This window comes from Typopeltis vanoorti, chromosome 5 (assembly GCF_054136105.1).
Source record: "Typopeltis vanoorti isolate ZY-2024b chromosome 5, IOZ_Tvanoo_1.0, whole genome shotgun sequence".
In the NCBI taxonomy this organism is placed as follows: domain Eukaryota; kingdom Metazoa; phylum Arthropoda; class Arachnida; order Uropygi; family Thelyphonidae; genus Typopeltis; species Typopeltis vanoorti.
The window spans coordinates 85,108,569-85,125,766 of record NC_143553.1 but is presented as its reverse complement, the minus strand read 5'-3'; the positions used below and the strand labels follow the sequence as shown (position 1 = coordinate 85,125,766).

At 34.8% G+C, this 17,198-nt stretch overlaps 1 protein-coding gene across 4 annotated transcripts in view; it reads left to right on the top strand.

The window, feature by feature from the left end:
- Positions 1-17,198, top strand: part of LOC150106609 (membrane-associated guanylate kinase, WW and PDZ domain-containing protein 1-like) — a 494,883-nt gene that overhangs the window by 308,002 nt on the left and 169,683 nt on the right. For 3 of the 4 annotated variants that reach the window (XM_090393223.1, XM_090393226.1, XM_090393227.1), the window contains one exon: positions 8,065-8,289. The exons of the other annotated variant lie outside the window; for it this stretch is intronic. In XM_090393223.1, the coding sequence (XP_090249349.1) occupies positions 8,065-8,289 (225 nt within the window). The remainder of the gene's footprint in view (positions 1-8,064; positions 8,290-17,198) is intronic. 4 annotated transcript variants of the gene reach the window in all.

Here is a 17,198-nt window from a genome sequence, read left to right as displayed (position 1 = left end):
ATGAATTTATAATTTCAAAATTATTTTTCAACATAATCTCCCTTAAGACTAATACATTTATTCCAGCAATGCTCCAATGCGTTTATCCTGTCACCTTTAGTGGTTCTCAGTAAGTTCTGCAAAATACCCTTCTACAGCTATAATTCTAAGCAAAACGCTGACCAGCGAGGAAGAGTTTTAGTTTTGGGAAGAGATAGAAGCCAGAGGGTGCCAAATCTGGGGAATAGGGTGGCTGTTCCAACAATTCATAGTGCACATCCCTTAATTTTCCCATTGCAAAAACACATTTGCAGGCAGGTGCATTGTCCTAATGAAAGATGAATTTTTTCTTCTAGAGGTCTTTTCTCGTGAATTTTTTTGTCTAGTCTGGTTAAAAGATCGAAATAATATTCCCCGGTTATTGTTTTATCCTTTTCAAGATAAATTAATAAACAAAATGCCTTGAGCATCCCAAAACACCGATGCTATGACCTTTCCTGCTGATGGAACCGACTTTGTCTTCTTTGGCACTGAACAACTGGCTTCTGTCTTGACTTCTGTTTGGATTCTGGTATGTAATGGTGAATCCAAGTCTCATCCATAGTAATAAATCAACACACAAAATCAGTTTTATTCTTGTTAAAACACTTCAGAGATTTCATGTGAGTGTGTTTTTGATGTGCTATGAGCAAGCACAGCACCCATCTTGTGCAAAGCTTTTTCATTTGTAATTCTTCATGCAAAATATATCCTACACATTCCTTTGAAATGCCTATAGTCTTAGCAATTTCATGCACTTTGACTCGCCGGTCATTCAATACCATATTGTGCACTTGATCAATGATTTCTGGTGTTGTTACACTTTTTGGATGTCCTTCACGTGGATAAACTTTAAGGCTGATATAGCCATGTTTAAATTCTGCAGCCCATTTCTTAATTGTCAAAAATGAAGGGGAAGAGTGCCCATAAACTTTTATCAACTTCGAATGAATTCCTTTTGGTGTTAAACCTTCTTTTACAAAGAATTTTATAACCGCACGATACTCAATTTTATCCATTTCAAGGGATACAGACAATTTTGCTTCAGACAGCTGCATAAAACAAACTACTTGATAGAATGATTTGCAATTTCACTTGGATGCTTATGACAGATGTACTAACTTAGGGGAAAAAAAATTTTGCCAATAGTGTGCCATCTATAGTCGAGGCCAAGAACTTTTCAGACAACCCTTGTATATTAACTGCATTTTTAAGTTTTTTTTTTTTTAATTTTTTTTTTTTATTTTTTTTTAATATTATTATACTGTATAATATTTACATTAACTCAATCAAAACTGAAAATTTATGTATGCATACATGATTACAGCTTTTTTAATTAAATACTCATCCTGTTTTCTTTCCTTTCCTTCCCCCCACTAGTTTAATTTATGCCTGCTCATATAGCCAATGAAGTCAGATAATGCGATGAGGAAGTATTCCGTTTTCTGCATTAGAATATATTTTATGATCTAATTTCTCTACACTAGACTTTTGTCAGATATAGCGTGGATAGTAAATGCCTCATAGTTCTTGAAGGTTGTGAAAATTTGCTGAGACATTTTACTTAGCCATATGGAGATGGATTTTGTTTTTAGGCAGGCTACGGTATAAACAAAAGTTGGTGCCAAATATTTATTTATGAAGCTTTTAGCACATGCAGCATAATACAAAATAAAAAAGATACAGTTGCATATCTAAATTTCTGATCCATTCTAGTGCTGATGGTGCAGCTTCAAGAAAATCAGACCAATCACATAGAGGAGAAAGATATTTTAATTTCATGTGAATCCTATTCAGGGTCACCCATGTCTTATGGGAGAAGTTCAAGAACAGAAGATTGGTTACTAATACCTTGAAACCACATTTGTAGTTGAGGATCATCAGTTTATCCCATCATCTTGACCATTCTTCTTGGGAGATTAAATTATTTGTAAATAGGTTTCTGCTTCACATATTGGTGATGTCTAGATTTTAATCGACTGATTCTCGAGTCTGGAATATCCTTGTGTGCAGTGAGAAGAAGATTAATTATTACTTATCTTCTTGTGCTCTTGAAGGAGTGCACAATCTCTCTGAACATGTGAAAGAGGATGTTGCGCAAGGTAGGAAGCAAATAATTATTCATTAATCTGATTGTACCAGATATCAGCCATAGAGTGTTATTAAGCTGGGTATCAAACATGCTCCACACTGTTGAGTGTGGAGCAAAACATGTGAACAGTATTCAGCTACAGAGAATACCAGACCTAGTGCTGATGAGCATGAGGTAGTAGCAGAGGATCCACAAAGTTTTTGAATGATGTTATTATGAGTCTTAATTTTAGCCACTGTATTCTCCTCGTGTTTCTTGTAGGATAGTGTGTGTTCCAGTGTGACACTTAGATACTTGGGAAACTTGTTACCGTATTTGCCGGCGTATAACACGCACCCCCTTTTTTGTACACATTTTTTAGAAAAAAACATAATGAATTTACAGTATTTCAAATATAAAATATAAAGTTCATGAATCTTGAAGACCGTGATGTTGATCCAGTAAAGTTGGTGATCCCTTTGTTAGTGGCTATCGCTTTCTCTTGGTGAATAATCATTTATACACTGAAAATCCTGCTTTTCTTTGGTCTAAAATCCAAGTTTCAACTTCTGGCCATTTTGCAGTTCCACTTCGTAGGTTATGTTTACTGTGAGTTGCTTGTTTTAGATCATCCTCCTGATTCCTCCAAGTTCTTATCATTTTCTGAGGTGGCCCGAAATGCCTCTCTGTAGCCCTTTTTCCATGTCCTTTAGCATATGCAATATTGTAGCAATGCCGACATTTTTCAGCCATAATTTTCCAAGAAATTTAGAGAAAATTTAACAGAAGAAATTTATCACCGTTCAAAACAACTGCGACAACAGTTGGAAAGTTTAGCCTATGATCGTCAATGATAGCGCATGCTCATTCACTGAACTCTACATAACTGGAATGCTCTCACACACCGCGAGGAAGCAAGAAAGAAATCGCGTAACTTGGAACAAAGAAAATTTCCAGAAATAACAAAAGCAATAAAAAAAAAACCAGTATCAGCGTATAAGACGCACCCTGTTTTTCAGACCTATTTTCAAAGAAAAAATTGTCTTATATGCTGGCAAATACTGTATATCATAATGCAGTACCATTGAAGGTGATCTGAAGTTCTGTATTGTCAAGCCTATTGTTCAGTGGTAAGCAGGACACTTCTGTTTCACCTACATTTTGACATAGTTTCCGTTACTTAAAATAGATTCCTAGATCAGATCGGATGTTAGTTTTGTCCATATTTTTAAATGAACTATGTCCAGTAGCAAGAGCAATGTCATCTGCATAATAGAATTTTCTGGCTTGCATATCAGGGAGGTCTGAAATAAACAAATTAAAAGGAAGAAGGCTAACACCGATCCCTGGAGTACACAATTTTTTAGTTTTTTTTCTGTTTGCTACTTTATTTTCCTAGTGTCACTTGAAAATATCTGTTTGCTTAGCATATTGATTATTAGACAGATTGCAGTTAAACAAAAGATGACTTTAATAATTTTGTATATTAGACTTTCGTTTCAAACATTGTCATAAGCTGTGAGCTCAATGAATACTGCAGCTGTTTTTGGTGTTTTTGAGAGCCTGCTTCTGTGAATGATTTCAAAGATAGAACCTGATCACAACGGCTGCAGTTGGGCCTAAAACTTGCCTGTTTCTATAGGTATTTGCCATGATGATGTGGTTAATTCTACTGAAAATAAGCTTTTCCAGGAGTTTGTAATGCTGTGGATCTGTAGCTCTTGGATTGATCCTTTGGTTCATCAGGTTTTAGTAGAGCACGATTTTTGTTTTGGTAAGATTTCAGTTTTTAGAATATTAGAGAGGAATTATGCAAACCATTTTTTGATATTTGTTTCCAAGTTTAGGAGGAAATTCCATATGAATGTCATTAAAACCTGAAGCTTTCCAATCGTTTTTGCTTTCAATACTAAATCAATGTCTTAAACAGAGAACGATATTGAAAATTCTGATTCTAATAAGCAAGTTGATTTAAGCTGATGAAGTTTTTTTTAAATAAGTTTTGTATGCTTTCTATATTCACAGATCTTGAAATATTTGTGATATGATTGCCGATCATATTTTGTGTAACTTCAGGTTGTTTCTTTAATCCACTTGTAGTCTCACTCAGCTTGCATGAAAGACTCCATACTTTTCTACTTGAGTCTTTGAAATCGAGGCTTTCTATATCTCCAGCCAAATTTGTCTTGAAGCATTCAGACTGTGGAAAAGAATGTTACCTTCTCAGGTCTACAGCAACTTCAGAATCCTTGCCCATAAGTAAAGCATGTATAGTAATTCACTATCTTGTTGTGTAGGCTTCTGTAGGGATAGAACATTTTTATAACTATTTTTTTCCAGTATAAAACCACAAACAAGGATGTCAAATAAAAACTGTGTTTTTATTTCAACTTGTTTCATGAAATACTTTGTTTCACTTCATCAGAAAATAATATGAATAAGCTAAAAACTAGAAACCAAGTAATAACAGTTGACATTTCTAGTGAAAAATATTTGAAAACATTTAAACACTGAAAAGTGTGCATTCACTGTTGTTATACTAGCTGCTGGTTTGTATGTTGCTGTAACATACTACTGGTAGATACAAGTGCATCATGATGGATTAAGGAAGACTAGACTTGGTCTTCCTTAATCCATCCCTTGTTTTTTGTTACACTGTAGATGATGTTTCATTATTTCAGCAGATTCTTTGAATGCTCTTGAGTAAATATGATAATTAACGTGGAGCATTTCAGTTTGTTGCCATTCTACCTGGTGTTTTTGTTTCCATTGTGTGGACTGCCAGCCCTGATTTGTGCTTTCATTCTCAACATCCTTGAAGTGTTTTGATTTGTGTATCTCACCAGATCTTCCAGTCTGTTCTGTATAGTGTGGACCACAATTGCAACTGATCTTATAGACACTTGGTTTTTTGAGTAGCTGATGTGAAGGTTTAGGAAATTTCAAAATGTTCAGAGATTTTGTTGATTGGGTAGAAAGTGACTTTTAAGTTTTGTTGGTGAAGCAGTTTTGCTATTTTAATCTGTGATTGATTGTATATATGGAAGAATCACTGCTCCTTTGTATTCTTGTTTTTTTTTTTTTTTTTTAGGTTGAAATAGAATTTTTTTGATGAATGTTCTGTTGTTACCATTTTTTGGAAGGACAGAATTAAGATACTGTCACTCTTGGTTTCTTTTATCTATGTTGGATATTCTGTAGGCCCTATCACATGCCCAACTAACACAAGATGTTACCTATGTTAGTTGGGTTCTCACACAACTTCTCATCACACCCATGATACAGTCTACAGAATTTCCACCAGCATAGATAAAAGAAACCAAGAGTTACAGTATCTTAATTCTGTCCTTCCAAAAAATGGCTACAACAGAAAATTTGTCAAAAATAATTCTATTTCATCCTCCAATACAATTAGAAGAAAAAAAACCAAGAATAGAAAGAAACGTGATTACTAAATAACTTAAGGACATGACGTATACTGGAATATAAATTAAAATAAACTTTAATATATACTTCCTATATTTCTGCAACGTCACGTTGCCATCTTAATCTTATGTTCCCATGAAGATGGCAATGTGACGTTGCCGAAATATAGGAAGTATATATTAAAGTTTATTTTAATTTATATTCCAGTATATGTTGTGAATTTCGCAGGCACTAAAAACAGCAAATGAGGTTGAAACGAGGAAACTACTGTTTTTCCTAAAATCCTGATTGTGTCCCTTGCGGGCTATATTAGGTATTCTTGGCCGTTGGGCTGAAGTTCTCAAGAAACGTCTTCCAAATTTGGGAGATGTACAGACTCCTCTCCTTAACGCACTTAAACAACCAACACCCCAGAATCAAGTTCACCTGGGCACATTGCAAAAGTGGCTAAATCAGCTCATCGACTCACTTGGTTGTTGAAAAATACTTTGACGAGCAGAAACAAGCAAGTTATTGTACCTCTGTACCTAGCCTTGATAAGACCTCATCTCGATTACTGTGCCCAGATTTGGTCACCTAGATTTCTTCTTGATGGGGAGGAGGTGGAGTGGATCCAGAGGCGAGTGACCAAGATGATAGCAGATCTATGGAACAGCCTCCCTTTCCTAGACAAGTCACCTGCCAGCCTGATGGAACCTTGGTTTTCTCAGTTTATAGAAAATCCACCATACAGGCAGGTACATTCACCAACAACCCCCCCCCCCCACACCACCACCATACACACACACAACAATATGGAGTTATTAAGACACTGTACAACAGGGCTAAACTAATCTGTTCAAATGACAATGCCCTAACCACTGAACTAAATCACATCCTTAACACTTTCTCAGCCAATGACTACAACCCCCAAAAAATACTAAAACCAGTAAACCACAGCCACTTCACAAAAAAGATTACTTTAAATCCATCACCATTCCCTACATCCAGGGCACCTAGGAAAAAATTACCAAAATCCTGAATAAACATGACCTGACCTCTTGTTACAGACCATATAGAAAATTGGCATCCCTTATCCACTCCACTAAAGACTAACCACTTCCCCTAGACCTACCTGGTGTATACCAGGTCCCTTGCAGCTGTAAGCTGTCCTACTTTGGCCATTCAGGCAGGACAGCGAATATCAGAATTTCGGAACACAAGGAGTACATCTGGTTTCACAGTACTGCCACTCTGGGCTTGCAGACCATGCTCTGGATACACGCCACAGAATATGGTGGAAGAAAGCCACAGTTATACGCTGCAGCAAGTATAAATTTGAAAGACTATTCATAGAATCAGCCTCAGCCCTAAGAAACATGCCAAACCTCAACAAATTTGGATGCATGAGACTGCTCCAAATTTGGGAGACGTACATCTTGAGAACTTCAGTCCAATGGATACCTAATATAACCTGCTAGGGGGCACCATCAGGACTTTAGAAAAAACAGTCGTTTCCTCCCTTCGACCTCATTTGCTGTTTTTAGTGCCTGCATGCACATGTCTTAATCTTATGTTCCCATGAAGATGGCAACATGACGTTGCCGAAATATAGGAAGTATATATTAAAGTTTATTTTAATTTATATTCCGGTATACGTTGTGAATTCCTTACATTATTTAGTAATAATGTACAACCAATGTATAAGCCTTTCTATGAGAATAACAAGAATAGAAACATGTCGTGATTCTTCCATATATACAGTCAATCACAGATAAAATAGCAAGATTGCTTCGCCAACAAAAGTCGCCTTCAACCCAATCAGCACAAAATGTCTGAACATTTGAAACTTCCCACATCCAGCACAAAAAAAAAAAAAAAAAACAGGTGTCTACAAGATCAATTGCAATTGTAATCTGTACTACATAGGACACACTGGCAGATCTGGTGTATGTGCCAATTGGAACAGTAATGAGAGTCAGTTGTAATGCCTTTTATTATGATGATTTTGAAGAGGAATCAGTTTTATAGACAATCTTGTTTGGAATTAATGGTTTTGGTCACATCCGACTTAGGCTCTCAGAAATACTTTGCTATTTGTTGGTATTCTAAGGGTTAAATATATGTTTAACCCTTTCGTTAAAGAAAACTATCCTTTAATACACCAGCAGTGAGATGATATTAGCATTGAAATTTGCCCAATTTATATAAAATTAATTTAATTATGTTTATTGTTATGTTTTATTTTGTTGCTTTGGCTTAGTTGGAAACATAATCATAATCCTGTTTAAATATAATTATGGACTCTTTCTTTGTAAAGCTTTATTTCAATTTTTATACCAAGTATAAATAATTTTTTTGTACATTCAAAATAAGGGAAGTACTTTACCTTTCAATCAGGAAGATGAAATCTTTTGAATTTAATTGCTAATTATATGATGTGATATCATTTTTTAAAAATTGTTTACACTAAAATGTTAAAGGACTTTGCCAAGAAATGATATTCTTTTATTTCTACAACTAAAATGTTGAAAACATTCTAGCTTGTGTGTTCATTTGTTTACTTTAAGGAAAAGTAGAAGAGCATGAAGATACAAATTCCAGCTGGAGGCAACATTTAGAACAAACAGGTCATAGCTCAGGAAATTCTCATCTTTTAGAAAATGACTCAAAGTCTTCCCCATCAAAATCTCAGGAACACTCTTCTCTTAATCGAAGGAATTCAGTTAATCAGAACAGCAGTAATGTGGATAGTGCAAGGCAAGGTTTACCTATAGGGCAAGCATATAGCAATGGTATGTTTCTCCATATACTTAACAATTCACGTTGCATCATATTGCAACCTATAAATTCTTATTTCTTTAACAACTAGGAACAATTCCTATCCACTCTATATCAGCAAGCAAAAACATAGTTAATATTCAACCCATGTAATATTGGTTTAATACTTCAATTCTGAATATCATGATGCTCCTTTATTTGCCGGCCTGGTTGGCTGAGTGGTTAGCATATCTGCTCTCCAGCCAAAAGGCTGTTGGCATGGATGTTTGTGATTGTCTGTAAAAATACTAGTGATGGTGGTTGGCGATAGATGCTGTTGGTGTAGTTCGTTGTAGTTGGTGAATTGAGTGGTGGAGACAGATGTAAAATAGGTGCCCTCCATCGATGAGTCTGGACTTCCTGGAGGTGTCACGTAATAATAATACAAAGCAAGCAAAGCTATTTTTGGTAATGGAGAGTCCCTTTTTTATTTACCCAACTAGGTTTCAAAAATGCTAAATAAATAAGATTATTTTAAATATGGATTATTAATTTTACCTACCTGAGTGCATTTTTTGAAGGTAAGTATGATATAGTTGATCAGGCTGAGTTGGTATGTAATTAGGAGGCGTTGAAGATGAAGAACCAATAATTTGAGCATAGAGATACTTATTAGATGACCAAATAACATTAATAAACCAGGAAAAAAAAAATTAAACTAAGAATTTAGCAGAGTTGAAAATAAAAAACAAATGAAACATAAAAGCTGTTATATTCATGGAAAGGCAGTAACAATATGGTGTGCTGGCCATTTTGTTTTAAAATGTCATCAGGTGTGGAACAGAAATAACTGTGAGCTTGCTGCATTGTTCGGTTCATTAAACAATTTTTTTAAATATAGTAAATACATTTCACAAAGTGCATTTTTAAACCTCACATAGCTCACAATATCAAGCAGAAACATACCACTGCTGCTATGGGCTTCAGTCAGTTTTTTTTTTTTTTTTTTTAATACTTCATTACAGTGCCTTCATTTGATTATAATGTTGCATAACACACATCTACTGTATTAATATTCATAATGAAAGTAGTAAATATCTTACATAACTGAATATTATACTGCAAACAAAACAATATAGAAAATGAATATGAAATACAATGAGTGAAAATTGCTGAATGACAGCAGATCAAATTATTAAATGCTGTATCCCTCTCATATTACAGGAGAGTGAGGACAGCTTTGTCAACTTTCATGGCACCAAAGCCTCACCAACTATTCTTTGTATCATAATGAACAGAATAATACCATTGAGCAGTATACTTTGATTTTAAACTCTTTGTCATGATTGTTTAAATATTGTTTTCATAATTTAAATGCTAAGTAATTAAACTTTTTAACCTGTTCTAATATTTCCTTCCAATTCCAAGTTGTGTTCCTCCCTGTTGTTACCTATTACCATCACTATGATTTATATGAATACAAAAAGTTATTTGTATTCTAGAAGTTTTCCCTATGTAAGCAATGCCACAAGAACATGGAATATTTGTAAACTCCAGGATGTTTGTTGAAGGGGTTGTGGTCCTTAGGTGAACATAACAGAGCTTGTATAGCCACAGTGGGCTTGAAAGCCACTCTCATGTCATGAGATTTCAGGAGATTGACAATTTTGATAGAAAGTTTACCAATATAAGGGATGGAAACCAAGACTTTGTAGCAAATGGCAGGGATTTGTTGTAGAGAAGGAGTAGAGAATAGTATTCTTTGTACCTAGAATATCCATTACTCATAAATAGTTGGAGAAGAGAATGTAGTTCTTCTTTTAGTGTTTCTTTATCTCCTGTAATAGAGTCCCACCCCCCTTTTTTTTTCAGCATATGTATAATATTTAATTTTTGCGATATATGGTGCAATGAAGAGAAATGTAGGTAACTAACCTGTATGAGTGGGCTTACAATATACACTAAGAGAGAGTATTTTTTCTACATTTTCGATATACACTAAGAGAGAGAGAGAGTACTTTTTTTTGAAATTAGAACATCTAAGAAAGGTAATTTTCCTTCATTTACAAGTTCTAAAGTGAATTTAATTTTATGGTGGAAGGAGTTAATAGATGAAAGAAAATCATGTAACTCAACCACACTGTGTGTCCAGATTATAAATATGTCATCTACATATCTCCACCAAAGCAACGGTTTAGGATTTGTAGATAGCAAGAAATCTTTTTCAAAGTTTTCCAGTTGTTTATAAAGTTTTCCATTCCATTGGAAATAATTTAAGTTGAGACAGTGTCTAAATAGTTGGGAGATGTCAGGAGGGAACAGATTATCTACAAGTGCCATAACTTCATCTACAGGAATATTTGTGAACAATGATATAATATCTAGACTAGCTAGAATATCCATTGGTAAGATAGAAATTTCTCCTAGTTTTTCTACAAAGCGTTGCAAATTTTTAATGAAGGCATCCATGTGTGATGTGCTCCTTTAGGATATTAGCCAGATGTTTTGATAATAAATAGTTATTATTATTATAACAAATAGTTATTCCTCTTCAGCCTATCGTAAATGGTATTAGGCAAGCTAGTACCATTTACGATAGGCTGCAGAGGAATGTTAGTCTTGTAGAGTCTCATAGATTTCACTTTTTTTTTTAAGGTCCATAGGCCACATAGTTATATTGTGTTAAAGGTTATTGGTTCTTCATGGTTTGTCCAAGTAGGATCATAATTTAATGGATTGTAAGCTGTATACAAGACTGTGTTCAAACCAATTTTAACTTATGGATCTGAGAGCTGGGTCAGAAGTAAAACACTTGACCAAAGACTAGAGACCGCAGATATGAGAGTCCTGATACTTAGTCTTTATTTGAGTTGTGAGTCAGCAGTTAGAATTGAAGGAAGTACAGGAAGATGGTTTAATGTTAAATCTGGTGTGAGACAAGGATGTACATTATCTCCTCTGTTATTCATTATCTATATGGATCACATTATGAAGGAATGTGGTATTAAACCTGATATCAAAATTGGAGATGTTAATGTCAGCTCTTTGCTTTATGCGGATGATGTTATACTTCTAAATAAATCCGCTACAAGTCTGCAAGATTCTCTGACTAAATTGAATAGCTGTTGTAATAGATATGGTATGAAGGTCGGCAATAAAAAGACAAAGACAATGAAAATAGGCAGAATCATTGAAAATGTCAACTGTGTTGTGAATGGAGAATCTGTGGAACAAGTAAAACATTTCAGCTACTTAGGCACAATTTTTACTGAAGATGGTAAACTAAATATAGAAATAGACAACAGAATCAGCAAAGCTGGTATCGTGGGAAGTCAATTGAATAAATTCATATGGAATAAGAAAGAAATTAGTCGGAACACTAAATTAGCTGTATACAAGACTGTGTTCAAACCAATTTTAACTTATGGATCTGAGAGCTGGGTCAGAAGTAAAACACTTGACCAAAGACTAGAGACCGCAGATATGAGAGTCCTGAGAAAGATTAGAGGCGTGAACAGATGGCATCAATGGCAATATCATATTAAAAATGAGGATATTAGGAAAGCACTTGACATTGTCAGCATACAGGAATGCGTTAGCAGAGCTAATCTCAGATGGTATGGTCACTTAAATAGAATGGGAGAGGAAAGATTAGCAAAACAAGTGTTCTCTGCCAGGTTGGCAGGAAAACGACCCAGAGGAAGACCAAGATATAGGTGGATTGATACGGTACAAAGTGCCTTAGACGATAGAAATATAAGATCTGATAATGTTGGAGTCTTGACAAGTAACAGACTGATTTGGAGGAAAATTGTAGATAGGAAGTTAGTAATGATGTAATTTTTTCATGTAGTACTGTCATATCCTGTACACCCCTGAGGGTACATGGCAGGAATTTGATGATGATGATGATGATGGATTGTAAGTAGAGGGTCAGAGAGTAAAAATGAAATTTTCAACATATAATCAGTTGGATTCATGATAACATTTGAAGTGCCTTTATCAGCCTTAAGTATTATAATATCTCTGTTCTTTAAATTTGAACGTGCTCTTTTTTTCTAAGGAACTAGTATCCTTTTTAGGAGGACGAGAAAATGAGAGAAGGATTGCAGTCTGCCTTCCATGGCACAGTTAAATTTTTTACTTCTTTTCACAATTTAAATTTTCTGGTTTTAAATACAGTTCTCACATTAAGAGTTGATATGTTATTAATGTTATTTGCTGACCTATTCTGCTTTTCATTTCCCTTAAGTGGGTTTATAGAGATAATTCACTTCTTGGAATGTGTAACGCTGACCACAGCCTGAGACTTTTTGTTTATAGTAGTTATAGACAAAATACTGCAGCCAAGTAGTCAATTCCCTGCTATAGTCTATTATAAAGATAGGTGCATACTTTGGGAGAGAAGGCAAACTTCAGCTATAAGAAAGAAAGAAGAAAATTAAGAAAGGAGGAAAAATCAGCATTAACTCTAATAGCATTTGAGGTGGGTAAGAAAGGTAGGGACAGGTCTACAGGCAATATATCAATAATATATTATATTATAGTAAGATCCTGCATCAGGTGCCCCAGATTTTCCACTCATGTATTTGTTCAAGTAATCCCCTGATAGAAAATATTAAAGAGAAATACGCACACAAGTAGTTTCAGTATGAAAGGTAGAAAATGCTGTCAGAAATTGGAAAAGCATCTAGAGTAAACGATACTTGACCAGAAATTCTGAAAAAAAAAATTAAAAAAAAGGGAGGCATGAAAGTTTTACCATGTTTACACTTTATAACAGTGATTGCTGTAGCTTGCTTGGTTATGACTATACCCTTTTGTTTATAAAGACCTACATTTGAATACCACCTAGAATGCTAAAAACATTTATAAGGACTTTTCAAGTGAATGTGAAGGTATGTTAGTCTGTCTCATATTGTGAAGTGTCAGGGCTTTCCATCCTGCAACAACAGGCAAACTAACAGAGAATACATGAAATTTACAGATATAGTGGGCTATGATTAACTGCCCTATCATAGCATTAATTTGGTTCCTGTGAGCCAATTTGGCAATGATATGTTATTGAGCCTAACATTCAGGAGGAAGATGAGATGAGAACTTTCATAATACCCATCTGTTAAAAGGTAAATATTGACTGCAAGAATTACAGAGAAATTTTCCTAATTTCTCTGTAATTCTTATGGATGAGCAAGAATAGCAATTCTTGCTCATCCACAGAATAGCAATATCACCAATCTTATATTTTGCTTTTATTTCTGTTAAAGACTTCCCTAATTGTTTCCAGTCTTTGCATGATTCTTGAAAGTAAATGCAATATACTAATGCCTCATGAAGAGGATACTTTTCGACACATAAACATTCGTGTTAATATCCCTAGTGTGCGATCACAAATACATACACCTTTGAGCCCTTTGAAAAGATGTACAGATGGCACAGCAGGTCACATTCTTAGCATTCCAATGGTTTTAAACCGCTCAGAATTTGAAGCAGGGTGAGCGCTGAGACAATAGCACCTAGTGGCACTGATTGGTTATTGTGTCAATTGAATGTTGTCATTTGTCATAAGTTGCTGTTTTTGTTTTCTGAGTTTCATCTGTTTTGCATGCGTGAAGTGTGAATTGATGTAGTAGGCAAGTTTTTATATATAATATAGACCAGTTTTTAATATATAATTTTCAATAAATTTATAACTTTCTTGCCCATATTTACAATGGGAAACAGTGTTGATTATCTAACAAAAGGTACTGTTTTCTACCAGAACTTTTGCAGATTATATGATTGTAGTTGAAGGAGGTAAGCCTCATCCTCCTCTTCCAAATTTACTGTACAAGCACAAAGATGCAAAAGTGAGTACATGAGTCGCTTCTCTATTTCACAATACAGTAGAATGGTTAACTGGATGTGAAGTGTAGTCAAGACTTTTTTGTTGGTCTTGTTTATTATTCACCAGAGAGAAAGACATTTGGAATAAGCATGGATATCCAACTTTAATCATTTAACAGCAGCAGTGCAAAAACATGAGTGCTGCTAATCATGTGTTCAGTCAAAATCTCAAGATGTTTGGAAAACAAAAAATTGAGACTGTATGCTATTTGGCTGAGCTTCCTTTGAGAGTCATGATGAGTCTGAAGATTCAGCTAATCGAGGAAATTATATAGAATTTTTAAATGTGCTCTGTGAGTATGATCCTCTTTTAGACAGTCATTTAAAGGATTCGTCTGTATTTCTTCAAGGAACTTCTTCCACATTTCAAAATTATATCATTAGTCCTATGTCTGATGTGGTTAAAGATGTTATATGGCATGTTAATTGCACCTGATATCAAATATCTCAAATGCAATTCAAACTGATTTCAAGTTCAAGTTATATATATATATATATATATATATATATATATATATATATATATATATATATATATATATATATTTGCATCAATGGCAATATCATATTAAAAATGAGGATATTAGGAAAGAACTTGACATTGTCAGCATCCATGAATGCGTTAGCAGAGCTAATCTCAGATGGTATGGTCACTTAAATAGAATGGGAGAGGAAAGATTAGCAAAACAAGTGTTCTCTGCCAGGTTGGCAGGAAAACGACCCAGAGGAAGACCAAGATATAGGTGGATTGATACGGTACAAAGTGCCTTAGACGATAGAAATATAAGATCTGATAATGTTGGAGTCTTGACAAGTAACAGACTGATTTGGAGGAAAATTGTGGATAGGAAGTTAGTAATGATGTAATTTTTTCATGTAGTACTGTCATATCCTGTACACCCCTTGAGGGTACATGGCAGGAATTTGATGATGATGATGATGATATATGTAAAATTCATTTTGCTTTTCATAAATTGAGAGCTTTCTGTGTCTAATGACTGTATTATAAACAGCTGTTACACATTTTCTGTAACTGAAAATTTGAAAGCGAGTATTAGGACAAATCTGTTTAGTTAGCTGCTATGTTTACTGCTACAGTAAATCTCTTCTGTTTGCACACATGTAGCATAGCCTACAGGGGAAGAGCGTTTTTCCCTTATGTGTGTCATTAGTTATCTCTAATTACACTAATTCCTAAATATAGTACACAGATGTTAAATATCTATTTACTGTATTTAGTGATGAACAAAGCTACTTGTTTTTCTTTCTTTCTTGTGAAATATAGCATCTGTTGATGTTGGAGGGTCTTTTAACGGTATAGGAACATTTTTATTCTAGCCTTCGGAAACAATTGACATTGTAAAAATTTGTCTATTCCTGAATAAAAATGAATACTTCTGTGTATTATAAGAAGTTGTTGATCTGCAACAAAATATTAGCATGTGTGAGATGTCTATTATTGATAAGCAGAAGAGCCACTGACACTAAATAAAACTAATAAATGTAGGATTCTGAAAATGTGGATAATTATAATTATTATTATTATTTTTGACACCTCCAAGGAGTCTGAAGACTCATTACGGGAGGACACCTACTATACAACTGTCTCCACCACTACACTGAACCTCTACTACGAACCATCTCTGTCAACGCCATCTACTGCCCATCACCACCTCAACTAGTATTTTTTGTCTATAAATTGTGTGTGTTCTGAAGGGCCGATTTGTCTGTATGCAGGATGAAAAACCCGAGTTTTGGGGAGAAAAAACCCTGCTATCTCCATATGAGATCGGCTAACTCGCCTTCGATTGAAAAAGTCCACATAAAGATTCCTCCCGATAACAATCAGATATTACCTTGATGGACCTGTAATTTCAGTCAGCAGGATTTCTCCATGAATGCAGGTCATAAAGAGTCCAGCTATTCCTGTCTTGGGCCGTACTTCTCCATTTTCTTCCAACTTTTTTAATCATTGGGTCTTCCCACCTTAAAGCTGGTCTTCTAGGTTTCCTTTTGGTATCTCTCCGATACCAGTTTGTAACTCTGACTGTCCATCTGTTGTCTCCATTCTGGCGAGATGTCCTGCCCATCTTCTTTTGCTGTTGTAGATTGCTTTTATTATATCCGTGAGTCCAGATTTACTTCTTACTGATTTCTGTGTGTCTTATGTGGTCTATTTTGTTTATATTGCACATTGAGTTGTTATTAAGCTTTGTTCTTCTTTTAAAGTTGTGTTCCATGTTTCACTGCCATAAGTTAATGCTGGTAAGATGTGACTATTGAAAAGATGGACTCTTGTTTCTATATCTATGTTTTGGTTGGTAATTGTTGATTTTATTTTGTTGAAGGCTATCCAAGCAGCTCTTTTTCTCCTTGCTATTTCATTTGTTATATCATTATTCATTTTTATGGACTGGCCGAGGTAGATGTATTCTTCAACTTTTTCAGTGGTCTGAAAAAGGTGAGAGTCTGAAAAGGTGAGTGGTCTGAAAGAGATTAGGTGAGATTCTAGAGTGATTGTATGATCTTTACAGTATTTGTTTTTCATCCATCTTGTTTTGTCCAGGTGCATTTCCAATCCAATTTTTTTACATTGGCTTATGCTATTCAGCATTGATTCTAAGAGTTTGGGTGAGTGACATATTAATACCACATCATTGGCGAATAATAGGATATTTAACATTTCACCATCGATATTTATTCCATCTTTCATGTCAATTTTTCGAATGATGCTGTCCAGAGTACATTTGAAGAGATTAGGTGATAAGACATCACCCTGACGTACTCCTCTACTTAAGTTAATTTTAATCGGGTGATATTTGTTGTGCCTTCTTTGTAGATATCTTTTATGAGCTGGATGTATGCCTTGTTCTATTAAAGCTTGGAATGCTGCGTTATGCTCAACAGTGTCAAATGCCTTTTTAAAATCTATAAAAAGAAGACAAAGTGGAATCCGGTATTCTCTGCATCTTTTGTTAGCTGAGTAATATTTTGAATGTGATCTATTGTTGAAAAGCCTTTTTTGAAACCAGCCTGTTCTTTGTAGCTATTTTCGTTG